Source organism: Enhydra lutris, unplaced genomic scaffold (assembly GCF_002288905.1).
Source record: "Enhydra lutris kenyoni isolate GAN:26980312 unplaced genomic scaffold, ASM228890v2 scaffoldscaffold9, whole genome shotgun sequence".
Lineage (NCBI taxonomy): Eukaryota > Metazoa > Chordata > Mammalia > Carnivora > Mustelidae > Enhydra > Enhydra lutris.
Genome location: NW_019154093.1, coordinates 3,247,129 through 3,273,883, shown reverse-complemented (window position 1 = coordinate 3,273,883; position 26,755 = coordinate 3,247,129). Strand labels below are relative to the sequence as shown.

Genomic DNA, 26,755 nt, shown 5'->3' with positions numbered 1-26,755 from the left:
CGGACATGTGGTCTGTGTGAGCTTATACCCACTTCTCCCAAGCCCATGGCTGAGCTAAAACTTTGGATCTTAGCCAGAGATCGGAGGTTGATCCACTGTGATCAGTGATCATCTCTGCCTGATGACTTGGGGTTTGTTTAGAAAAAAGACCTGTGACTTCCATTCAGAACCCCTGGGACAGCATCCAAAGGTGCCAGAGCTAGAAAGGGCCTTCCGTGTGCTTGGGTCATCTGGTCTAGCCTCAGCTTACAGGAGGGGAAACTGAGAGGAGGTACGGGTTTCCCAAGGTCACATCCATATTATGAAGTTAGGGGTTTTGCTCACTCAGGAAGGAGTTATTTAACACCCCTCTGTGACAGGTGCTGTGCTAGGCTCTGAGAATACAGAAATGATAGTCATAGTCTTTTGGGGAGTTGCTAGGGGAGAATGGTGGGGAGAAAAACAAAAGCCAGGACCCCTCAAACTTTTCCCCTTGTGTGTCCTTAATGATGGAGAAGAATGAACTGGGGCAGGAGAGACTTGAAATTAATAACTTTGAAATGTTACCTTGGGGCGCCTGGGTGGCTCAGTGGGTTAAAGCCTCCACCTTCAGCTCAGGTCATGATCCCAGGATCCTGGGATTGAGCTGCAAATCGGGCTCTCTGCTCAGCAGGGAACCTGCTTCCCTTCCTCTGTCTGCCTGCCTCTCTGCCTACTCGTGATCTCTGTCAAATAAATAAAATCTTTAAAAAAAAAAAAAAAAGGAATGTTACCTTAAACCTAAAATGTAAGACCCCCCCACTTACTATTTTGAAAATATTCAAACAAAATTTGAAAGATTAATATAGTGAATATCTATATGCCCCACCTAGATTCGATAATTCAACAATCTGTCACACAACGTATATACAACTTTCAGTGACTATTGAGAGTAAGAGACATCATACTTCTTCACTCCCAAATATTCCCAAATACTTCAGCAAGCATCTCCTAAGAATTTTCTTCCATAACCACAGTAACATTACCACAACTACGAAAATTAGCAGCAATCTGTAATACTGTCCAATGATCATATTAAAATTTCCTCTGTATCAAAAGTGTCTTTTATAGGGGCGCCTGGGTGGCTCAGTCAATTAAGCCTCTGCCTTCAGCTCGGGTCATGATTCTGGGGTCCTGGGATCGAGCCCCACGTCCCACTCCCTGCTCAGTGGGGAATCTGCTTCTCCCTCTCTTCCCTGCTCCTGCTCTCTCTTGCTATCTCTGTCTCTCCAAAAAATAAAATCTTTTTTAAAAAATGTCTGTTATAGCTGTTTTTTTTTTTCAATCTGGAATCAATTGGGTTTCATGTGTCTGGCTATTCTGTCTCTCTAGTGTCTCTTAACTCAGAGCAGTCCCCCTACCTTTTTCCTAGAGAAATTGACTGTTTAAATGTGCGTGGTTTTGTGTGCTGCTTCCTAACGTAGCTGTACTTGTTTTACACTAATAAGTGTTTTAAATGACTGAGCACCAAGTAAAATTGACACTCCAGAAAAAGGTACCACATTTATCTGCATTTTGTGTCATCTCATGCCCTTGTTTTTGGAAAAGATACAAATAAGGAACTCAAACAGAATATAATCCATCCTGGAGGCATACCTACAAGCCAGGGACAGTGCCTGAGGAGGAGTTAGCGTTAAGTTCTACTGAGAGTTAGAATGTGGGGAGAAGGGGCGCCTGGGTGGCTCAGTGGATTAAGCCTCTGCCTTCAGCTCAGGTCATGATTCCAGGTCCTGCAGGGAGCCTGCTTACCCCCTCTCTCTCTGTCTGCCTCTCTGCCTACTTGTGATCTCTGTCAAATAAATGAGTTAAAAAAAAAAAAAAAAAAAAGACCGTGGGGAGATGGGAGGGAGCTGGGAGCTGGGAAGTACAGGCTGGATAGTGGGAAAAACAGGGACAGCAGCACAGATCACCAAATCGGGAGTGTTCAAAAATGACACACAGCACGTCACGGGAATTGTCTGCCTCTCTGCCTACTTGTGATCTCTGTCAAATAAATGAGTTTAAAAAAAAAAAGACCGTGGGGAGATGGGAGGGAGCTGGGAGCCGGGAAGTACAGGCTGGATAGTGGGAAAAACAGGGACAGCAGCACAGATCACCAAATCGGGAGTGTTCAAAAATGACACACAGCACGTCGCGGGAACAGCATGGTGGAGGCGTGGCAGGCAGATGAGTAGGAACCTTGGAAAGCGCTGGAGGAGCCAGATTGCAAAGGGTCACGAAAGCCAGGGTGGCAGCTCTGGGCTGGTCTTGCGGAAAGGGAGCCGGCCCAGTTTTCTCCCTACTCTGACAAGAGGACACCCGATGGGGCTTGGCTTCCGGTTCTGGAAGATCTTTGTGAGGAACAGCTTTGGGAACCAGGCAAGACACATCAGTGTCTTCATACACCAGACGGCCGCGCTGGAGAAGAGAAAAGCCTCTTCCTCCTGGGGGGGCTTCAAAGTGCAGAGCCCAGACGAAGTGGACTAGAAGATGGCAGCTTTGCACAGCTGGCGAGGCCAGCCCGCCACGTCCCCAGCTCAGGTGCCCCGAGGGCAGACTTTGACTAGAAGCCCGCAGCCACCAGGGACGACTGGAAAGGGAGATGCATCTTGGCCGCAGAGGCTGTGCTAGGCGTTCTGGACCCCACTGCCCCAGACAAGGAGACGACACTTTCTACGAGCTGTCTGGGGTCTCCCCACCTAGACCTTGCCCGCTCACTGACACCCTATGCCGGCCTCTTCCTTTTCTCTCAGCCATTTCTGCTTAGCAGAGATTTGTTTTTTCCTTTTAAGATTTGCTCCAAAACAGATTTTTGAGGCCAGTTGGCTGGAGAGGAGTGGTGGCAGGAAGGAGGCAAGAGGAGGTAAAAAGTACCTGCAGAACTTAAAGGAAAAAAGGGGCCCCGTTCCTGAAAGACACACCTCGCTGTTTGACGCTCGTGTGTCCGCACTTCTGCCTGGCAGCCTAAACCTGAGTCAGCACTGTCTTTTCTCTGAAGTTTTCCATCACCACGCAGAGTTCCCCACTCTCCCCACCATCCTGTCTCTGCACCCGGAGGTCCTCCGCCGCTCTGCGCAGCGCCAGTAACCACCTGCTTGTTCAGGCCCGAGAGTCACAAACTCAGGGGCCCGTCAGGGGCCAGAGAGGGAAGGCAGGTGGGCGAAAACTCGGGGTTTAAGAAGATGAGCAGTGGGGGGCGCCTGGCTGACTTGCTCAGTAGAGCACGTGACTCTTGATCTCAGGGTTGTGAGTTCGAGCCCCACGCTGGGTGTAGAGATTACTTTAAAAAAAAAGAAGAAGAAGAAGAAGCAATAGGCAATGCCACACTGTTGGCCAGTGTGCTAACCCACAAGCCTTTATCCCGAGGGTTCTCCAGGGCACCTGTCCTCTTCATTTTCAACTCCAGAGCTCCTAGCACAGTGCCCGGCGCAGTCATGGACCTGACCCGGAGGTCTTGACATCCAGGTCTCTTAATGAGCTGTGTGGCTTAACAGAACGCACACAACCTCTCTGCCCTTCAGGTTCTCCCCCGCTCTTCATCTCTCCCCTCTTCCAAAAAGGCCCCTGGAAGCTCCTCCAGGCCAGTAGCCTTCCCACTTGTCCCTGAGAGAGTTTGCATTGAGGTGTAAATTTGGAGGCCTGCACAGGAGGTGAGGACAGACGGGACAGAGCAGTCTGCTGGTCCTCTTTCCCCAAACACACTCCCACACACGCAGGTCCACTTTGTTGTTTTAGAAATGTATGATTTCTTTGGAAGGAAAGGTTCTGTAAAAAAAGAAAAGCTTGAAAAACGCAAGGAACGAAACAGAAATATTACAGGTCAAGTAGTTCTTCTGCCTGGGGGCAAATCTTATTTCTGCCATGTCCCTGTCTTGCGTGTGTGACCCTGAACAAGTGCTCTAACCTGTCTGAGCCTCAGTTTCCCCATCTGGAAAAAGGGGATGACGATGATAGCACCTACCTTAAAGGTATGTGGTGAGGTTTAATGATTTACTGAGAGAAATCGCTCAGAACAGTGCCTGGCCCAGAATGCTTAAGAGACATTAACTATTGTGATATCATATAAAATATATCTGGTCTTCGTCCCCATTTGTGAGATCTCTTAAAACTCTTGGAATTTCCCCAGTGATAGGATTGCCTTTTGTTATTCGTGAGTCTCCTTGGATGACATTTGGGTTTATTCTCATGAGGGGACTCTGGATGGGGCTGGTCACCAGACAGATCAAGTGACCTGAGGGGAAACTGTCAGCCGCTCCCACTCATCTCTGGGAAGACCTGGGGTTGGGAAGGCCCTGCAGACTGAACTCCATAAAATCTCTCGAGCAATGAGATCTGGAGCAGCTTCTGGGCTGGGGAACCTTCTAGAAGGATGGTACACCCCAACCCCTCCGGGAGAGACCCTTCCAGACATTGCCTGATCCACCTCTTCATCTGGCTGTTTATTTGAATCCTTTCTAAGAAACCAGTAAAGGTAAGTCAAGCACCTTCCTGAGTTCTGTGAGGGGTTCACGAGAGAATTATGGGAGCTGAGGAGGAGGTCACAGGGATCCCCGACTTAGAGCTGGTTGGGGAGAAGCAGGGGTGACCAGAGGTTGTGGCTGGCATCCGCGGGGCAGGCAGTCTTGTGGGACTGACCCTTCAGCTGAGGAGCCGGGCTCATTCTGGGTCCTCAGTGTCCGAAATGGGGTGAATTGTCGGACAACCAGTCGGTGCTAGAGAATTGGTTGGTGTCAGAAAATACCCCAGAAATGATCGTTAGTGAGCACATTCTGTCCTCTAACGTGGAAGAAGAAATTAATAGGCTTTTTTAAAAAAAAGATTTTATTTATTTATTTGACACAGAGAAAGAGAGATCACAAGGAGTCAGAGGGGCAGGCAGAGGGGGTGTGGGAGAAGTAGGCTCCCCACTGAGCAGAGAGCCCGATGCAGGGCTCGATCCCAGGACCCTGAGATCATGACCGGAGCTGAAGGCAGAGGTCCAACCCCACTGAGCCACCCAGGCACCCCAGAAATGAATAGCCTTAACATTTTAGCCATCTCGTGAGTGAACTTTCTGTGGAACTCTCAGTGTTAACCCTCAGAGGGACTATGGTGGAATATTCAGACCCTGGGACCTCTTGGTTTAGGACAAAGGGGGAACTCCTCACCACCTAGTAAATCTCAAAGCTACAGCAGCCCCTCCCATGCCTCTCTCCAGGGCTAACCGTGACTCTGCCTCCTCACTCAGGAAGCGTGGGTACTCTCTTAATCATCTCTGTCCTTTATTTCAAAATCCTACTTCATTTGCCCCACAGCCTTTCCCTACTTGAGGGGTTAGTCATCCTTCATCTGGGCTATTACCAGCCCCTCTGGACGTCATCCCCCGTTTCCTAACCCCCCGACATCTTTCGAAGCTGTTTCTGGCTGTTCCTACAATTAGACCGCCTTCCCCCCCGCCCCGAGAACACTGGACTTCCAGGGGGTAAAGAGGGCTTGAGGTGTGCTGAAGCCTGAGGCCAGGAAGATCATTCATTCACCACATATTTGCTGACTCCTGGCACCATCCAAGCCCTGTGGGATATAGAGATAATTTATGACCCAGTTGCTATCCGCAGAGAGCTCACAGTCTATTGGGGGAAACCAGTGAAATCCGACGAGTACAGTAAATCCCAGGAAAAGCTTGAATGGAGGTAGCCCAGACCACTGCCAGCCCAAAGGAGGGGCACCGCCCTGGGTCCCAGAGGGTGAGGAAGGCTTCCGAGGGGAAGTGACAGTTGTGCTGAGATTTGAAAATTACGGTTCTCCAGGCTAAGAATTTAGCCGGGAGACACACTTTAGACAGAACAAAACACACAAAGCTTGGAAGATGTCACGGTGTGTGCGTGGCTTCATTAGGGCAAGGCTTGGACTCGGTGGAATGACCTGGGGCCAGCGGCTAATTCTGCTGAGGTCAGGACAGGCCCTCCTTTGTCCCGTGGGATGGACTTAAGAGTGCTACAGCCAGGCCTTGGAACAGGGTGTCCTGGGTGGGATGTGATCCAGCCGAGAGCCTGGGAAGGGCTGGTTATAGCCCCAATGGAGCCCACCGCTATTATAAGGCTTAAATGAGATAATATATGTCAAGCAACCAGCTCAGAGTAAGCACTCAAGACGTGGTAGCTATTATTGTTAATATTATTGAATTGCATTGTTAAGGTCATGGAGGAAACTGGTAGAGGCTCTATCTGTTAGAGGCCCCAAAGAGTATCTGCTGGAGAACCGTTACATCTGGGCCGAGGCTTCGTGGGGCTAGTTCTCATTCTTTTGTGGAAACAGACTCTTTGAAGAATCTGATGAAAGCCTCTCCCCAGAAAAAGGCACATCTGCTCGCATGAAGCTTTGCATATCATCTCAGGGACTTCACAGACTCTGGAAGCCCGTCTGGTCATAGAAACCGGTGGGACACAGCTGTTCCTCGCCAAGCACGGCTGAGAGAAGTTCCCACTGTTCCCTCGGCCTATTATTCTAAGTGAAAACCTCAGCACAAGGAGTTTCAACTCTAGGAATAACCTGTGTGTCTCAAAACATCCAGCGGCATGCCCAGGAATGGCTGGGGGGGTGGGGTGGTGGGGGCAGTGAAGAGACCATTTTAGTAGTCCGGGGAGAGGATGGGGTTGGTTTCTGGCTTCAGGGATACACAGTCTCCCTGGGGCCTGCAGCGCCCTCCCGGTGCTTGGATTCATGCTCTGCTGGGTCGCCATCCTCGGGTTTTTAACAAGGAGCCGTGCATTTTCCTTCTGCAGCAGACCCCACCAATTACAGAGCTGGTCCCAGGAGAAGATCATAAGAATGGATCTGAGAGCTTACTATGGGAGCAGCATACAAGTGGCAGGGCTGGGACTGGAACCCAGGATGTGTGGGTGCAAAACCCTGGGTCTGGATCTGCCTCACGCTGCCCGCTGGGTCAGAAGGGCTAGTTAAAGCAGAGAAGGTGGGAAGAATTAGCAATGTTCTGTTTCTTCCGCCCCGAACACTGTTTTTGCCCCCTCTGCCTCTCCTTCCCTCCTGTTGTCTTCTCAGGATTAATGCCATTTCCTCAAGGAGGCCCTTCCTGGTTTCCACACCTGGTCTGTGCCCCCTTATGCCGTCTTTTACCCTTTTTTGTCCTTGAGAGCGAGCACTCATCAGAGTCTGTCATTATGTATTTCCGGTTGTAAGGACAGTCCCTTGATGAACTGTTCTCCCGGTGGCTACAGAAACTGGTTGGTTCCCCCGCTCCCAGTGGAGAGCCTGACACACAGTAGGAATTTTATAGATATTATTGGAAAGGTACGGTTCACAGAATGGTCAGATGGGACAGAGAAGCAGAAGAGGATGACACAGGAATTCCTGCCTGAGTGATGTGAACCACGGAGGTGACTATAGGAAGTTTGGAGGGAGGCAGGGAGGATGAAATGGATTTGGCATGTGTTTGGAAGTTTGAGTGCTTTTCAAGGTGTCTTGGAGAGAGCAATCTTTTTTTTTTTTTTTTTTTAAGATTTTATCTATTTACTTGAGAGAGAAAGAAAAAGAGCACAAGAAAGGGGAGCAGCAGAGGGCGAGGGAGAATCAGACTCCCAGCCCAACAAGGAGCCGGATGCCTGATATGGGGCTCAGTTCCAGAACTCTGGGTTCATGACCTGAGCAGAAGGCAGTCGCTTAACTGACTGAGCCCCCCCAGGGATTTGGAAGGAGGCAGTCTTCTGCTTTCTGACTTCCTCCCCACTGCAGTGGGGTTTAGGGGCTGGCCACAGCCCTTGGGAGGACCTCTGTCTCTGCCATCAGGCATCTCACCCTCATGACTCTGGGAACCTGTCTGTTCCCTGCACTGGGAAGCTCAGTGAGCTCTGGGACCGTGCTGCAGTGCTCATCTCTGGACCCCCGGGTCCCCCAGGGGTGTGTATGCAGTCTGGCCTCAGTAAATGCCAGTAGAAGGAAAGAGGGAAGGACGAACACGTGACCAGACACTTAGGAGGGAGGCTGGGATGAGGAGCAGATCTGGGAACCAGAGTGGAATGAGAGGGCCGAACCGGAACCTCGGGGCCCTAGAGACAGGGTGGAGAGAGGAGGGCTCCAGCACCCTCAGGAGCTCAGGCACAGGTCTAAGAGTTTTAGTTACACAACTGCTTTCCACCCTCTTGGCAACTCTGAAGCTGACATTCCCACTTTGCTAAGAAAGCTGAGGCCCAGAGAGGAGACGTGACATGCCCAAGGTCACACAGCTCTGGAGCCGGCCGGGAAGTCCGGGTCTAACCCAGGGCCCTCAGCCCCCAAGCCTGCGCTCTTCCCAGTCACTCCCTGCCTTTCCCTCCCTCCTCCACTGCCCTACCCCTTCTCCCCTCCTCTCTGCTCCCGCGGCCGCCCCGCCCCTCCCCCCCCCCCCCCCCGCTGGTGGCGGCGGCGGCGGCGGCAGCGAAGCCACGTGGTGGGGCCGGAAAGCCGCGGCCGCGGAGCGCCCGGGCGGCTGCCCCAGCTGGGCAGTGCTGCTCTGCGCCGCGCGGCGCTCGGTGCCCGCGTCCCCCGCTCCGCGCTCCCCGCCAGCCGCCCCGGGGCAGGAGGCGCGTCTGGCAGCCGGCCGGCCAGACAAAGGAGGCGCGGCGCGGCAGAGCCAGCGCGGGCCGACGGACCATGGACTCGGAGCGCGAGCGGCCGGCCCCCGCCCTGAGGACCCGGCGTCCCCGGGCCCGGCCCTAGGCGCCCGGCCCCGCCGCCCGGGGCGCGCAGCCGGGAGGACGTGGAGCCCGCGCGGCGCGGAGGAGGCGGCGGCCGCCGAACTAGAGGGGCGCCGCGGCGGACGGCCCGCGCGGCCCCCGGAGCCATGGGCAAGTGCAGCGGGCGCTGCACGCTCGTCGCCTTCTGCTGCCTGCAGCTGGTGAGCGCCGGGCGGCCGGGGCCGGGTGGGGCTTGGCGAGGCGGGGTCCCGGGCGTGCGGGTGGGCCGTGGGTCTCCGTGCGTGTCTGCCGCCAGTCCCAGCTTGGGGTGTGGGGGGTGGGGGTGAGCTGGAGTCACAGAGCGGACGGGCGGAGCCTGCTCCTGCTGGCCGGGCTGGCTCTTTGTGTGCGCTCCCCGCCTGGCGCTCCCCAGTCCCCGAGTGCGTCCTGCGCGCGGGTCCCCCCCACGCCCACCGGCACCGTGCGAGTGGCCTGCTGCGGGACTGTGGCTCGCTGGGGCCGGGGGGTGTGTCCCGGGCTGCTCCGCGGAGACGCTGAGGTCCCTGCCGGGTGTTTTCCGCTAGATTCCTCGGTTGCTAGCGGCTCTCCCTTCCTCGGGGTCTGTGCCTGTGTTGAGTGTTTCTCGCAAAGTCTTTGCTCCTCTGTGTGTGTCTCCGTCTTTCTCCTTGGGGTGTGTCTAGCTCTCTAACCATTTCTTGTCCACGTTCGTCCGTGTGTGTGTGTTGGGATCTTAGACTCCAAGAACCATACCCTCCTCCTCCTTTGTGCTGTTTCTGCCTGCCTTCACCCTCCTGACTGGGCAGGCCTGGGAATGGAGAGCCACCTCTCTTGGAGAGGGTTGCAAGGAACTGCCAGGTCCTGGGCCAGTCTGTCAAACTGGGTGCTGACCCCCCTCCCCGCTTTGATTGTGGCCACTGCACCCAGGGGCTCTCCATCGGTTCCTCCCCAGCGTCATGGGTGGGGACCAGCACCTCGCCTGGGCAGGCAGGGGTGAGGGGTGGGGATCCTGGGGTGCCCTGGCAGGGAGGGGAGCATCTGGGGGAAACTCTGCCTCATCCCAGCTTAGGGAACTCAGGTTCTTGCCTCAGGGAGGTCAGTGGAGTGAATCTGGGGGCTGAAGGGGACCAATGCTCTTCAATTCAAGCTCTGGCAGGTGAATTTGGGGAGTGGGCTCAGGAGAAGCCAGGGTCTCCTGCCCATCCTAGAGCTCGGGCCTGACAACTAGGGGGTTTTGAAGCTGTGCTGAGCCTCTAGGCAGGGAGGTGCACAGGGACCTCCTTGGGCAGAGCTCCCAGCACTAAGCCTCCCTGATGCCCAACTCCACCCTCTGGTCCCCACTGTTGCCTGCCCCCACGCTTCCCCAGCACAGGTGCATACAGTAATGCAGAGGGAAACTCTGAGCCTGGATGTGCAGACCTCGTTCATCTTGTTTCTCCCCTCTCAGGCACGCCAGCCCCAAACTTGCCATCCGCAGCCTTGCCCTCCTGGGCGGTGGTGAAGACTGTAGCCCTGTTCCCAGGCCATGAAGACTGTAGCCCTGTTCCCAGCTGCGGGACGCAGGGCTAGGAACGTCCCTTCCCTGGGCTGCCTTAGTCTGCCTGCCTGCGAAATGCTCATCCTTGAGGGTTGCAGAGGGGGTTAATTAAAATCAGGTAGAATGGAAACTCTAGAAGGGCAGAGATTATCTGTTTTGTTGCCTGCTAAATCCCCAGCAGCTGGAACAGGGCCTGGCAGTCCATTAATATTTGTAAAATAAATTAATGAATCAGTTATTTGGCAACTCTTGGCTCACAGTCGAAACACCCTCCTTTATATACTTTGAGGAATACAAAATGCCAAGAAATGATGAAACTTTTCCAAGGGTTTTTTTTTTTCCCCTGCTCGTTCATTTTTAAAATTTAAAGGAGGACTTGCTTTATTCTTAAAAAAGTAACGGACATTTATTGTGAAAAATGAATCAATAAATAATCCAACAGTGCAGAACATAAAGGTACGGTTCCTTCTGAGCCCAGTCCCACACCCCAAAGGTAAGCCCATTTGGCATTCGGCCCCATTCTCTGCTGCTGCAGCAAACAATGGTTAGCTTTAGGCAGCATTTACTAGGTGTTAGGTGCCCTTGGAAGCCCTTTTCCATGTATTAACTTATTCAGTCCTCGTAATGATCCTATCAAGCAACTTGCCCAAAGTTCCATGGTTAGGAGCCAGGCTTCGAAGCCAGGCAGCTGGCCAGCTTACTCTGTTGCCTTCTTCATTATAAAATATAAGTAGTTCTGGCACAGAGCCATCAGGGTCCCTTAGGAGGTCTTTACTCCTCCCTGCCTCCCACTCACCTGCCTCCAGACCTCCCTCCAGCTAAAGCTCCCTCGGCCCTTCCACTAAAGGGTTCACCAGCCTATAGGGGCTCCGGAAGTAGGCAAGACCTGGGTGGGATTCTGATTCTCCTACAACTTGGCTGGGTGGCTTTGGGCCACTTTTGGGAGTTAGATGAGATAATTTGCAGGGAGGGGGTGCTCCGAGGAGGGACTTGGAAATTGCTCTCTCGCCTCTGTTCTGCCTCGGTGAATGGGTCCCTTCGGCTGACGCTAACCCCCAGGGGCCTCTGCTGCCTGACGGCTTCTCGTGCTCCAGAAGGCTGGGCTCCAACAGCCTGACATGATGTGAGAGAGAAGCGAGGCTATTTTCCCATCCAGTGGAAAGAGGCCGAGAAGGAAAAGGCTGTTAAGTGTTTCTCAGCTGCAAACTTTAGAAGGGGAACTGTCATTTTTCCTCTTTTGAACAGGGTTTGATCATTACAGTAAAATAGGCTAGTTCTAGACACTCTTCTATAATCGGAATGGACTTGCTGTGGGTGAGGGATTAGGGTGAGTGTGTCCTGGGGGGGTGGGAGGAGCAAGTGGGGGCTTTACATTCAGGCGGACAAGAGTAGGGACAGGGCTCTGGACTTTGATAGACCAGACCTGCGTTTGAGCACTGGCTTTGTCACTTCCTAGCTGTGTGATCTTTGGCAAGTGGCTTACCCTCTCTGAGCCACAGTTTTGTCATCTGTTAGCGATAATATAAACAGTTGCCAATTCTTAGGGTTGTTTTGAGGAGTAAATACATGTGATGAACTTAGCATCGTGCCAAGCACTGAGCGAACGTTCAGTAAACTATAGTTAACATAACATAACTATTAACTATTGTTATGTTAATAATATATACACCATGGGATACTTTCCTGGAATTGTGGCCCAGGCATATTTAGGTACCCCTCTGTACTCTTCCTTTGTGGGAAGCAGCAGGTAGTTGGGCACTGAGCTGAGAGGCAGGAGGCTTGGATTCAAGTCCAGCTCTGCCACAGGGATGCTGTGAACTCCGACAAGCCTTTTCCCCACTGCAAGCCTTGATTTTTCCATCTATAAAATGGGGGCGGCCTACTGCTCTGTATCTTCTGGGGTCCGGCCAGTCCTGCCCATCTGGGACTGTGGGATGATGTCTGGGCTGGCCTGGAGGTTTCAGGGTGCCTCGGTCTGGTTCCCTTCTGTAGAACACCCTGAGTCCCTTCCTTTCCCGAGTTCTACTTGGTGTATCATCTTGACCTTTTTAATGCTATTCACTCCCTAAGTTTTAGGTGCTCCTCTTTTCCCTCCCTTGCCCAAACCCTCCCCTTCTTTCCGGGTTCACCTCCTTCCTGCAACCTTACAGGCCACCCTGTTTTTCCTGTAAGAAGATGGACCAAGGAGATTTGCCCAAGGGAATCCTCGTCAATTTCATCATCATCATCATTATCGTTCCCATTCCTGGAGTCCTGTGCTGAGCACTCAATATGCATTACCTCATTTAACCAAATGAGCTTACATATGTAAAGCATTTGGCAGAGTGCCTGGTACGTGTTCAGCGATCGATAAACGTTAGCTTTCACTGGTTTTATCCTCGTTGTTCTTCTGCACAACGGGATGGATATTCTCGCTCTCCCCTATGTCAGATGCGGAGACTGAGGCTCAGAGAGGTGACGACGTTTGCCTGAGGTCTCTAAGCTAGCCAGTGACAGATCCAGGACATGTGTGCTTTACTGCCTGAGCAGAGAGCCCCCTGTCCTCCAGCAGCAGTCCGCGGCTGGTGTTTGTGCGTGCATGACCTCAGACAGGTCTCTTCCCTGCTTCTGGCCTCAGCTTCCTCATCTGAAATTGAAAATATTTCTTTTCTTTTCTTTTTTTTTTTAAAGATTTTATTTATTCATTTGACAGAGAGAAATCACAAGTAGAGTGGCAGACAGAGAGAGAGGAGGAAGCAGGCTCCCTGCCAAGCAGAGAGCCCGATGTGGGGCTCGATCCCAAGACCCTAGGATCATGACCTGAGCCGAAGGCAGAGGCTTTAACTCACTGAGCCACCCAGACACTCCTGAAATTGATAATATTTCAGTAGGATCATTGCACTCGGCTGGGCCCGCGAGCCAGTGAGCGCTCAGTCATACCTCACTGCCATGGCCGTTCTCGTCCCCACTCTGGGTGACCTTGGGCACATGCATTCACTCCTCTGGGCCCCAGTCTCTTCCTCCAGCAAAGAGAAAGAGCCATCCCTACCTAGTGGAGTTGTAAAAAGGGGTTAGCCAGTGCCGTGCACATAGTAGGCATTCAGAAAAATGCTGGTTTCATTCTCTTCCCTTCTGGAAAGCTCTCTGCTTTCTTGAAGGTGGTGGGTGAGGGGAGAAAAGACGTAGCTTCCTGCTGAGCTGCGAGTAATGGTGTGAAACATGGTCAACCTGATTGATGTCGTTATTAGCAGTAGTGATGGTGGAGACTGGAGGGAGCTGGGTTCCTGCGGGGGCCTGGGCTCTGAAGCAGCTGTGCCTACAAGCTGGTGGCCTCCTGGGGTGGGTGTGGGGGCTCCGCTCTGCTCTAGGTGCTTCAGGCCCTTGGGCCAGGCTTGGGAGTCAATGGCACAGAGCACAGCGTTGTCTGGGCCACTGACCCTTTTTGTTCCTCATACCTTTTGGACGGCTGGGGTGGTCAGCTCCCATTTTGCAGATGGACAGACTGAGGCCAAACAGCCCTGGAGACCCTTATGAGGTGGGCAGAGCAAGGTGGATGGAGAAGAGGGCCCCCAGGGGAGCCCATGGAGGGGGATGGCTCTGGTTTGCCTCTGTTGCAGGGGTAGGCGGGTGCGGGGTTTGGGGATAAGCACCCCGTAAACAGCAGCTGCTCTGAGATGTGAGGCTGGGTTAGGAGCAATTCCTCGGGGCTCAGACAGACCTTGCCGCCTTGTTTTGTGACTTCCAGCACGTCCCTTCCCCTCTCTGAGCCTCGGCCTCCCCACTGCCATCGGCCCCGGCCCCTGCCCCGTGGCAGTTTGGAGGACTCAGGGGTCAGGGTCATTTCCATAAACTCTTCAAGTCTTAGTTTCTTTATGCAGGAAGTGTATGGTTCAGAGGGAACTAATAACAGCAGCTCCGACTTCCGTTTGTTTGGGGTCGCCGATGAGCCAGGCGCGTTATCTGCCTACTCCCTGGTTACTGTCTCAGTCATCTGTGGCCATGTGGAGGGCGGGGATAGAATGGGGATGCAAGCCCACACCTAGGTCTCCACGGCTTCCACCGCCCATGCCCCACTGCTCCCCCGAGGAGGGAGCTCCCCGACACAGCTGGAGAAACCAACCCTTTCCTCAGCCACTAGGGCTTGTCCTGCTGAGCTGCTTGTCCCCCATTTCTCCTCACCCACTCACCATGCCAAGGTTGCAGTTGCTATGAGGCAGGTTGAGGGAAAGGTACCCAGGGAAGAAACTGGAGACCTGTGAGCTCTCCTAACAACTCTGTGAGGTAGGTGTGGTTTTTGTACCCATTTACTGATGGGCATACAGAGGCCTGAAGCACAGAGTGATTTGTCACCGAGGAAACAGAAGATACAGCCCAGGTCTTGGATGAATCATCGAGGGAAAAAGAGTTGAGAGGGCTTGTAAAATCTGGGCCAAGCAGAGATGGTCAGTTTTCATCACTGACATCTCTTCTCTTCTCGGGCTTCAGAGGGACATGGGCGATGGAAGAGTAAGTTGATACCAGGGATGGTTTTTGTTTTTTTTTTTAATGTCCTTTTTAAAGTAATCGCTGTGCCCAGTGTAGGGCTCGAACTCGTGACCCTGAGCCCAAGAGTTGCATGCTCTACCGACCGAGCCAGCCAGGTGCCCTAGAAATGTGTTTATTTAAAGCTAGCTCCAGGCTACAGGCGATGGAGCCGGTTGTGGTCCAAGAGAGCCCAGTTGCAGAGACCTTGGCCTCTGGCCTTGACCTAGAGAGGGAGAGGGCTGATGAATCCGAGACTCTTCCGCCTGTGAGCCCCGTGCACCAAGGTTTTAGCAGAACTGTTACTATGGCTGCAGGCTTGAACGCGTTACCCGGCCTCCGGGCCTCTGCCTCTCCGAGCAGCTGGCTAACCAGAGGCAGAGCGGTCAACAGGGAAGAACTTGGGCTTTGGGGTCAGGCTGGGGTCTGAGTTCCATCTTTACCTCTTTGTCGCTGGGTGACCTTGGGGCAAGACACTTGACCTCTCTGGGCTTCCACCTGCACTTCTCTCAATCAGGAGACTGATCTGCCTCGGGGAGTTGTCAGGAGGCTCCTTTGAGATAAGATACACTGAGTAAACCTCACAAAACGTTCCTGCTCCTAAATGCTCCAGAAATGAAACAACAAGTTCTATGAATCTAAAAACTGTGGTGTAGGAAAGGGGACATGTCCCTTTTTCAATCCGTAGAAGACATAAGTGAAGCGGAAGTTCTACCAGATCTAGGCAGCCTTGGCCTTATTGTTGTTTAGTCTTCTCTTCTGTAAAATGGGAATAATCATAACACCCCCCTCATGGGACTGTAGCGAGGGTGGCCTGAATTAATGCAGGGAGCTCTGGACTCAGAGCCTTCCAGAGGGGAGCAGAGGGGAATTGTGGCCCCCTGTGTCCCCTCTATAAAGGGAGGAGGTTGGACTTATCATCTAAGAGGACCGCTCCAGCTCTAAGCCAGCAATGAGTCCCGTCCTTTCCCAAGGGAGACCAGACCGGCCGCCATGCCAGCCCCTCCTGCTGCGGGCAGCAGTGATTTGAGGCTTGGGCTCTGAGCCAAGGAGGACCCCCCTGTCTCCAGTGGCCTCCCCAAGGCTTTACACCCAGGTGCCAGGGCGTCTGGGACTCCCATGCCCTCTTCTTTCCTCTGTCTTCTGTTTGAATGAACGTCCGTACCGTCCCCATCCCAAATGCCCAGTTGGCATATTTGGTTGTAAACTCAAGTCTCGGACCGCAGAGTTTCAGAGCAGCAGTGTCTGACCCATGACTCACCCCAGGCCACTGTAGCTCAGTGTCCTGAACTCCCGAAAGACTCAATTCTGTTGGGTCAGAGAGTCAGAATTGCCTCCAGCTAACCCTACCCAGAGTTGTGTTTAGCAAATATTTATGAGACACCCACAAAGTGCCAGGCACAATTGTAGATGCTGTGCAACTGTGAGCTGGCCCTGCCCTTCTTTGGGCCTCATTTTCTCCAAACTGGGAAACGGGAGAGGAGATTGTTGAATTCCATCAGTGGCTTTCAGGTTATCTACAGAGGCTCTGCAGGGGCAGACTTGACAGTCACAGGGTGAGTTCCCTGTCACTGGTGGTGGTTGAGAATTTATATGTAAGTTGGATGACCGCTTGGATGTATAATGGATCTGATGATGATCCAGGTCCCTTGAAACCACCAGATGCTGGTTCTAGGTCCTGAGAGGACAATGGTAAGAGTATAAAATGGTATCTATTAGGAATAATGGAAATTGTGGGCTCCTACCATGTCCCTTTGCCTTAAGCATGCACCTCCCTGCCCCATCCCAAATCACAGATCCTGGCTGAGCTCCTGGCACGGGGAGCGGGGGACATGGGAGTCTGTAGGCTCTTTAACCCCAAGTCTACTCTGGTTGCACCTTGCCCTAGAAGGGGAGGCAGCCCTGGGATTTTCAGGATAGTGATGGCTCCTAAGCCTTTTTTGGGGGGTGGGGGGGGAGGTTCTGCAGCCCCAGCCTGAATCAGAGATGTGGGTTTTCAATTACACAATTAAATGCACAATTAGGCATAATTACCAGTGCTCAGAGCCCGAGACTGCTCATAATAGGCGTGTAATCTACTGCAGCCTCTGTTTATACTACTCAGCGCGCGCCCTAATGATGCCAGGATGCCTTCACACTGCACTGTTGCCATGGAGACAAGCCCGCCACCACCATGCCGGGCTGACAAATGGTGTTCCAGTCCTGGGCCCCTGGATTGTTTCTGAGGCCTCTGCAGCCAGCCCCAGAGTGAAGGGGCTGGCAGGGCTGGGCAGGAAGGCGGGTCGCCCTCCCTGCCCTCTGACGCACCCCGCTGGCTGGAGCCAGCCTTGGAGCCAGCGGGGAAGACGGGAGAAGGTTGCTTCAGTGCCCACCCCCCCACCGAATCCCTAAGCCCGAGCAGGCTGGCACAGTTCCTGGGAAGCGTCTTGAAGGGTTATCCGTGCAAACTGAGGTGTGGACAGGGGACCCTGCATACAGCCAGCTCCCGTGTGGGCCTGGCTCTGCTGTGAACTAGTTCTGTGACCTTGGACCAGTCCTTGCCCTTCTCTGGGGCTCTTTCTCCATATGTGAAATGGACTGCAGGGAGTCTGCATGTGTGCCTTCTTATAGATTTACTGAGCACTTCCGCCAGGCTGCCTACTGCTGTAACTGCTTCCCCCGTAGGAGCCCATTCCCCCTCGCTCTGCCCCGGTGGGGTAGACCTATCATCCCCGTTTCACAGAAGCAGCAACTGAGGCCGTGAGCACTGACATCAGGCAGTGGCAGGGTCGTGATGCAAATCCAGGCAGTCAGACCCCAAGTCCCCCAACTCTTGGCTTCGAGTATAGGACCTCACACGAGCCCTCTCCTGGCAGTCTCGCCGCAGCCCTAGAGGGGGACCCTGGTCATCTCCATTACCCAGATGAGGGCTCTGGGGTTCACGGCGCTGAAGTCACTTGCCCAAGGTCACACAGCAAGGCAGTGGCAGAGTGGGTTCTGCCTGATGCCAAAAGCCAGAATTCCTAGCTTTGGCTTCTTTTTTTTTTTAAATATTTTATTTATTTATTTGACAGAGAGAGATCACAAGCAGGCAGAGAGAGAGGAGGAAGCAGGCTCCCTGCTGAGCAGAGAGCCCAATGCGGGGCTCGATCCCAGGACCCTGAGATCATGACCTGAGCCGAAGGCAGCGGCTTAACCCACTGAGCCACCCAGGCGCCCCCTAGCTTTGGCTTCTTAGTGGGAGTCACGAAGGAGTAAGAGGATCTCCTTCCATGAGCATATACAAAGGTTCCCCATTGTCCCCATCTGGCCCCAGCTGCTGGAGAGGCACCGAGTCCTGGGGCCCCTCAGACCCAGCACTTTGCTTTGACCTTGAAAGAAATCTTGGCCTCATTCTACCTACATCTGCTCACTCCCGCCTGGTCACTGGCAACAGAACCTGGTTTTTTTTTTTTTTGTTTTGTTTTTTTTAAAGATTTTATTTATTCATTTGACAGAGAGAGAGAGAGAGATTACAAGTAGGCAGAGAGGCAGGCAGAGAGAGGAGGAAGCAGGCTCACTGCTGAGCAGAGAGCCCGATGCGGGCCTCGATCCCAGGACCCTGAGATCATGACCTGAGCTGAAGGCAGAGGCTTAAACCACTGAGCCACCCAGGCGCCCCCAGAACCTGTTTTTGATGCTCATTTCCCCCTACATTTCTCTGTTATTTGGTACATTATTATGGTCACCTGTCAGGTGCCAGCTCTTGGGAACCAGATGACTCAAATGTAGTGGAGAACCAAGACTGGAGCACAGAGGCTTGGGGGTCCCACGGTCTGGGGTTCAAATTCTGTCACTTAATGCATGATGTGGGGCACGTTGCTTGACCTCTCCGTGCCATAGTTCATCTGTCATGAAGGCAGCCATCTGTACTGTGTAGTCGTCTGTACTGTGCAGAGTTGGTAACATCACACCACTCACCAAACGCTTACTCTGTGCCAAGGCTTTTGCCTAAGGCCGGTCTATGCTCTCGGGGAACCTTGGTAACACGCAGCCTATCATTGCCATTTAACAGAGGAAGCACCCAAGGCCCCAGGCCTCAGAGCTGGTGGGCAACTGGGCAGGCTTCGGAGTCCAGAGCCCCGCCCTTCCCCACCAGGCCCCCCACCAGCATGGAGAGACAAGCGTTCCTCCTGCCACTTTCTGGAAACGACCGGTTGCTTGGCCAGATCTTTGGAAATGAGGCATCTAGAGAAAAGGGCAACCTGAGGGGAACAGTGTACCTGGCCCAGTCCAGGGTCCCGTCTCGCTGGGTGCCGCCCCCACGGACCCCCTAAAGTCTGCATTTTCCGAGAGTAGGCTGTCAGACATCACCTTCACTGCTGCACCATCCAGGTGGGAAGACTAGGGTCTGCCCAAGACCACAGTGTGAGTTAGCGACAGAGTTGGTACTGCGACTTCAGACCAATCTAGGAGACTTCTTGTTACCTTCCTTCAACCTGCTATGGGTCCTTGGGAGAGAGAGGTTTGGGGCTGGAGTGTGCGTGCATGCGTGTGTGTGTGTGTGTGTGTGTCTGTATGCAAACCTGTACACGGCTGCATGCCCAAGCATTTGTGGGGCAGACACTGGCACGTAGAGATTTGTGGATCAATAAACATCCCTTCCCGCTTCCTCCCTCTTCATTTATTCATGAACTCTGAACTCCTTGGCTCCAGAGAAACTGCCTGGAAGAAAGCAATTAGAGCATAATTAGAACCACTCCTATTAGCAACTCTCAGTGGGAGGGGAAGGGGGCTGCTCGGCCATGGGGGTGGCCCCGGAGTTCCCTGCAGCCCCCATTCCTGCAGGCTGCCCATTCAGCTCCCGCTGCCCCCCCCCCCCCCCACGGAGCTCAGCCTCTGGAGTCCTGGGCACCAGCCCACTTTCAGCAGGAAATAAGGACCTCATCCCCGGAGGCATCCAAGCTCCGTAAGATTAAGGCGAAGCTCGTTCTGCTCACGTGCTAAGTTAGAGCAGGTGATCTCCGAGTCCCTCCTGTGCTGAGCTTCTCGGGTGCTCCCTGCCAGGGCCTGGGCCAGGCTTTGCACGAAAACTGAGCAGCACAACATGGCTCCTGCTTTCTAGAAAACATCCCGGCATCAGATGATAGCGAATGAAGACTACGCTTGACAATAGGAAATGTAAATTACCTGGAGGAGGCGGGCCTCCGTTCACCGCCCCATGATCATAGTAATAACTATACCAGAAGTCAGTGTCTGGAGTGTTTCTGACCCCAGAGCCACTGCTCTTCCCCACCAGGCGTCCCACCAGCAGAGGGAGGTCACCCAGGAGCCAGGGCTAGGGGCTCCTCCTTCCTCCCCGAGGACTGGGAGCACAGGCTGCAGCGAGATCCCAGGCGCTGTGATACTAGATTCCGATGCTTCTCCTCATTGAGTCTCTTGCAGGCGCCCTCGGAGGTAGATGCTAACATTGTCCCCGACATACAGGTGAGGAGACTGAGGCTCGGGGAGGCACAGCGCCTGCCCAGGGTAGTGCGGTATTGGCCTGTCGCACTCTAGACTCCTCGTGCTTTGTGCTCTTCTGGGTTTGAGGGTGAGATCTGCTCTCCCCTGAGCTTCACAAGCTCTTTAATGTGCCTTCCGCAGCCAGCTCCCCGTTGAAGGTAACACACTGAATCATCTTGTTCCTCTTTCCACACCCAGTGTCAGCTAGAGAGACCGGGGGAGCCCCCGCTGCTGACTTGGGTCCCCGCCCCCAGGACCAGCCTTGGCAGAGGAAGGTGAAGGCCTGGCAGATGCGGGTCTCGGGCCTCTGGAGAGAAGATCACCATGGATACCCCAGGAACCAGGGCTGTAACCAAGGAGACAGCCCCCCAGCCCTGAGGCTGTGACAAGGAGGGTGTGGGTTCAGTCTAGGGAGGGGGGGAATGGCCACCTGGGGCCCAAATGGACAGAGGAGGGGATGATGAGCTAGATGCGGGAAGAGGGGGACAGTGGGGTCAGTGATGCTCCCTCCTGGGAAGGGGGGTGGGGTAGTTGGGGACAACCAGGCCTCCTTCCATTGCCCTGTCCCACCTGCGGCGAGGTTGCCATGATAACCAGCTCCCCTTCATTGACCCTCCGTAGGGTGCTGTCCCCTTTCTCCTAGTGACAGGTGGTCACCCTGGCAACAGGCCCTGTGCCCAGGAAGGGTCTTGACTTTCTGGTGGCCCCGTCCCTCACATGTGCGGATAGATTATTCTTCTGACACGTGCGGCAGCTCTGTCCAGCTGGAGGTGAGGGGCCGCATGGGGCCAGCCCTCAGACGTAGGACTTTTACCCGCCCTTCACCAGACTCCCCCGGAGACCATTGTGAAGTGCAGCTCTGGTCCTCCTTCCCTCTGTTTACAGTAGTCCATGGCTCCTCATTGCCTTGGGGAAGAAGTCCTAATGTGGCGCATCTCAAACTTGAACGTGCAGCCATGTCACTGGGAGGTGACATTCTCCAAATGCACATTTCTGGACCTAACCCTGAGTTTCCAACAAGGTGCTGCTGATAACTGCTGGTCCGGGGATGCCATGGTGAGAATTACTGGGTCTAGCCAGTGGGACGCAACACTACCCAGGCTGGCCCACCAGCTTCCGGTGCCGGAGCGCAGACCATGTTGCTGTAAGCACGCCAGCTACCCCTCATGCCTCAGTGCCTTTGCATTTGCATTTGCTGTTCTAGCCTCTGGACGTCCTTTCCCCTCTATATCTCCTGAAGGCCAGCTCACTCATCATTTCCTCTTTGGAGCTTCTCTGTCCTCCTGCACTGCCCCCCAACACACACACACACACACACACACACACGTCCTCCTCCAGGCTCTGACAACACCTGTCCCCGCCACTTCCGTCAGGGTGGGGGTCACGCTGTGGGAATCTGCTCCTGTTTCCGCTTCGAATCTCTCTCCCTGAACTGGGAGCTCTGGGTTGGAGCCGCCTGGCCCTCTGTGAACGTGTGATGCTTGATTGACATCTGGGCGCAGACGGAAAACCTGGGTGAATAATCACAGAGCTGCTTCGTTCACTCAACCCGTCTGCTCTTCTTGGCGCCTTCTCTGTGCCAGGCCCTGACCTAGGTGCTGGGGGTTCGGTGGTGGTGTGGGAGGAACACGGCTTCTTAGAGGCGCCGACCAGTCTACAAGCAAGGCGTGAGCTGGCCTTGGTCTGGATTTCTTGGTGCTAACTTCTAAGCTGGTTCTTCATTCCCCTGGGCTCCTCCTGGGGCCCAGGCACCTGTGTGGCCCAAGACTGCTTTGGGAACATGTCTCCAGTGAGGATTTGCCAGTTTGCTCGCTACAGATCCCAGTCCTCATCCACTCGGCCCCAAGCCCACTTTACAGACCTGCCAGGGCTTTTTCAGAGGACAGCCTGTGTGGCTGGTGTGTGCACTCCAGGCCTCAGGGACAAAGGCCAACTGTGAGGGTGGATGTTACCCACACTTACATCCAAAGGTGTCCTGACCTGTGTATTAGGCCCAGAAGAGAGCCCGGGGTGGGAATGCGGGCCAGGGCTGCCTGGACACTACTGTGCTCCAGGCCAGCCCTCCAGAGGGTCAGAGGAATTTACATTCACAGCCTGGCTTCCAGACCGTTATGTCTAGGTGGAAAGATAGGACATATTTTATTTAAGGGTCTGTTAGCTGGGTTCATAACTTAAATATTTAGATGCATGGTGCTGTGTTGGTTCTCTCACTTTGGTCCTAAGGACCTCCAGATCTTAGAAAAGGTTCTGGACTTGAGGCCGGGTGCAGGCAGAGGCTCCCAGGTGCCTGATCTGCCTTGGGCAATGCCAGCTGCTGCAGCCTGAACCCGCCTGTCTGCTGTCAGCAGCCCCATGAGCCATCTGAGCAGGCTGCTGTCCCCCAGCTGCCACTAGCTGTCATCCCCAAGACAGGCCCCTAAGGACACAGGGACCGCCCCCCCCCCAAAGTGAGAGACTGTCGGGGGCCCAACCTGGGACTTGCACAGTGGCTATCGGCTGGGGTAGGCTGGATGGGATGGGATGGAAGGTGGGGGGCTCAGTTTATCAGACCTGCAATGGCCAAATGTTTGACATATGTGGGCGGCTCTCGCCCTCCCAGATGGACCAGGCTATGGTGAGCCACCCTACCTTTGCTCTTCTTCAGGAGTCTGAACACGGGCACATTGCTCAGTCTGACTTGTTTCTTCATCTGTAAATAGAGATAATCGTACTGGCCTCCTAGGGCCACTGAGCAAACTCAGTGTGAGACTCCCTGGAGAGCACTCAGCACAGCACCTGGCACTTAGTACTTAGCACACAACCAACAGAAATCATGACCCATCTTTTGGAGGGTGGCACGCCTATAAGGCCCAGAGCCATGACTGTTGGCTTCATGGGAAACTCCCAGGCAGAGAATCCTGGGATGTGAGGGCCAGGAGGGTCCCCTGGAACAATCCTCGAACCCCTTGTATAGATGGGTACACAGAGGTCCAGGAAGGCAGTGGAGCCCTTTGCGAACTGTTCTAGGAAGCAGACTGACACCACTTCTGGAAAGGATCGTGGTTGGGTGTGTGATTCTAGACAAAAATACCCAGAACAAAAATAAACTCCCCAGATAGGTGGAAGCACTTGGCTTCTCAGCTCAATCTGGCAGCCGTAGGCAAGTCTACGGCTAGAACCCTTCCCCGTGCTCTCGATGTTTCCAGACAGGAACTAATGGGGAGCAGCGGCAGAAGTGCCATCCGTCCAGGAGGTGCCACAAGAGAAGTCAGACATTCCCAGGAAACGGGACTTGACCCCCCCCCACTCTGAAACCCAGTGACCTCAAGAAAGGGACTCGATCTCCTTCTTTAGAACATACGGCTGCCACTGCCCTAGCAGGATAATAAGTCTGTTCCTCATGGACTCTGGGGCCCAGGGACTTCGTTTAGATCTGTCTCCACCGTGTGACCTTGTCATTTCTCTTCTTTACGCTTCGCTTTCCCTGCGTGTGGAGCGTGGGTGATCTCAGTCTCTACCTGCCATGTCTCTGTGAGGGTCAAATGAATCAGATGCTAAGCATTCAAGAGACACTTGGCATATAATAAGTGTTAGATATTATCTCTTAGTGTCACTCTGCGATAATTCGAAATACCACCTGTAAGGTGCTGGGCTCAGCATAGGCACTTATTAGGTACTCTCTTCTCTTTCCTTACCCCTGTGAACCCCAGGCCTGGAGAGAGGCAGGACCCAGTTCCCAGGAGGGGCTCTCCCCCCACCCTACTTCCCTTCCCTTTCCTTCCCTTACCCCAGCAGACAGCAAGCCCCTCTTCTTCCAACAGGTTCTGCCTGCAGCTTTCTGGCCCAGGGCCAGGAAATGATTGCAGGCGTTGGCTCAGCTCCCTCCCCTCTGCTCCTCTGCACCCCCACTTTAATCTTCCCAGCCTGCCTGAGGGTGGGGGATAGGGAGGGAGAAAGTCTCCTGGGGGCTGCAGGTATCTGTCAAAAGCTCAGGCTCTGGGGTCGGACCACTTGGGTTTGCTCCAGCCCTAAGATCTCAGGCGGCGCCCTCACACCCCCCACCATAGACCCCGGGGCCATGGCCCATCCCTCACTCTGCTTGTGAGGCTGAGGGACGTGGTTCCTGCAGAGTGCTGGGCACAGGGCCTGGCCCAGAGTTAGCGGGGTTGAAATATTAGCCATCGTGAACACTAGTGTTCAAGTTCAGAGCCAGCCATTGTGAAGGGAGACAATTCAGCCCAGCCCCTTGGGGGCACCCTTCTTAGGGCTCAGGCAGCCCCAGATGACCCCCACCCCAGCCCTCTTTGGCTAGACCAGAACAGGGCACCCCACCCTAGGATGAGGATAGGTTCCCAGGCGCGGAGGCAGGAGACAGGCTGGGGTGGGAGGGTAACAGTTCTTCTACTCATTGATTCCTTTGTGCCATGGACGAATCAGGGCAGGTTACCTGCGCAGGTAAATGGACCTTCGCCAGGTGGGAGTAAGGGCGGGACAGCTCAGCTCTCTGAGCCTCAGTGTCTTCATCTGTCCAGTGGGACTAATAACCCCACATTGCGGTGGGGGGTGGTGGCATAAATCATAGGCTGAGCTGTGAAGAGCTGTCCAGATGTTGGCAGCTGCCGCGATTCTCTGCTGGGAGAAGTGGGGAAGCTGGGAGCTGAGCCAGGACTGTAATGGAAAGGGAAGGGGGATCCTGCAGCCCTGGGGGAGGGGCTCCTGCCGCCCACCACCACCACCGAGGCTCTGCGGGCTTCCCCGCCACCGCCCCCCAAGCCTTTAGTCTGGAGGGTAAGTCAGAAGTGGTTGCTGTTGCCATAGCAGTGAGGCTGGTTTTCATCATTATTTTCTTCCTGGGAGCATCAGTGCAGGAGACTGCTAAATAAGTCAGGGAATTGGATTTTTTCCTCCCTCCATCAGGTCACGTGAAGAGTGGCTCAGTCAGGAGAAATGACCTGCCAGCTCCTTCCCACACTTGACCCTCTGCACTAGGTGCCTAACTCCTCCAATATGATACTTGACCCAAGGGAGCGCTTGAAGGGCTTGGTACCTCCTCTCCAGCTCCAAGCTGCTCTCCTGCTCAGGCCTCTGACTCCGCCATGTTGGCAGCAGGCCACAGCACGTAGTAGCCCTTCCAGCCCTTCCCTCTGGCCTTCTGCCCCCTCTGGTTCCCCATGCTTCAACCACAGGGGGCTTATCTGCACCTTTCTTTTTGCCAAGTTTCCTCCCACCACAGGACCTTTGCACATGCTTTCCCTTCTACCTGTTCTTCCCTCTCCTCCCTACTTTGCTAACCCTTCTTCCTTCAGTTCACTTCCTCCAGGAAGTCTTCCTGAGCACTACCATCATAGCTCTCATTCTTGATTCTTGTTACCCCTCTTTCAGACACTTAGCACAACAGTAATTTGGCTGTGTGTGTGTGTGTGTGTTTTCCCGTTCTCCCTCCACCCTACTCTGAATGTCAACTCCGTGAGGCCAAGAGCTAGTGTGGGTTTTTTCCTCCTTTTTTTTTTTTTTTTTAAAGTATGATTCTCATAACCTAAAACTCAGCATCCTAGGGGGCACCTGGCTGACTCAGTCAGTAGAGCATAACTCTTGATCTCAGGGTTGTGAGTTCAAGCCCCATGTTGGGTGTAGAGATTACTTAAATAAAATCTTATGGAGCACCTGGGTGGCTCAGTCAGTTAAGCATCTGCCTTCAGCTCAGGTCATGATCCTGGGGTCCTGGAATGGCCTGCTTAGTGGGGAGTCCCCTTCTCCCTCTCCCTCTGCCTCTTCCTCCACTTGTGCTCTCTCTCTAAGAAAAAGATCTTTTAAAAAAATTTCATCTTAAAAGTATATAGTTCAGTATTTTTAGTGTGTTCACACTGTTTTGTAGCCATCACCACACTCTGATTCCAGAACGTTTTCATCATTGCAGAAAGGAACCTCAAACCACTCCCCATTTTCCCCTCCCACCAGCCTTTGGCTATCATGAATCTGCTTTTTGTCTCTCTGGATTAGCCAATTCTGGACATTTCCTAGAAGGAGAGTTTTAGAATATACAGTCCTTCGTGACTGGCTTCTCTCACTTAGCATAATATTTTTATCATTCATTCGTTCATTCATTTAAAGTAGGCTCCCCACCCCATGTGGGGCTTGAACTCGTGACCCTGAGGTAAGAGGCTGTGCTCAACCAACCGAGCCAGCCAGGCGCCCCCTAGCCTAACGTTTTCAAAGCTGATGCTTGTACCCTGTATCTGTGCTTCATCCCTTTTTATGGCTTCATAGCCCATGTGTGGCTCTATCACATTTTGTCTACCTGTTAATCAGTTGATGACTATTTGCGTGGTTTCCATTGGGACTGCTGTGAATGACCTACTATGAACTTTTCTGTGTAAGTGGTATGTGAACTTTGTTTTCAGTTCCAGTGTATCTACTTAGGAATACATTTTTTTTTGAAAGATTTATCTAGTTTAGAGAGGGGGAGGGGCAGAAGGAGAGAGAGAGAGAGCAAGAGCCTTAAATAGACTCCATGCCGAGCTGGAGCCCAACATGGGGCTCGATCCCACTTCAAAGTCGCAACCTGAACCAAAACCAAGAGTCGGACACTTAACCAACTGTACCACCCAGGCAC

At 53.7% G+C, this 26,755-nt stretch overlaps 1 protein-coding gene across 4 annotated transcripts in view; it reads left to right on the top strand.

Moving 5' to 3' along the window:
- Positions 1–8,498: 8,498 nt before the first annotated feature.
- Positions 8,499–26,755, top strand: part of LOC111143070 (sodium/potassium transporting ATPase interacting 1) — a 41,162-nt gene continuing 22,905 nt past the window's right edge. For 3 of the 4 annotated variants that reach the window (XM_022496522.1, XM_022496521.1, XM_022496523.1), the window contains exon 1: positions 8,499–8,866. In XM_022496522.1, the coding sequence (XP_022352230.1) occupies positions 8,813–8,866 (54 nt within the window). In that variant the 5' untranslated portion in view covers positions 8,499–8,812. The remainder of the gene's footprint in view (positions 8,867–26,755) is intronic. The other variant, XM_022496525.1, reaches the window with a different exon arrangement.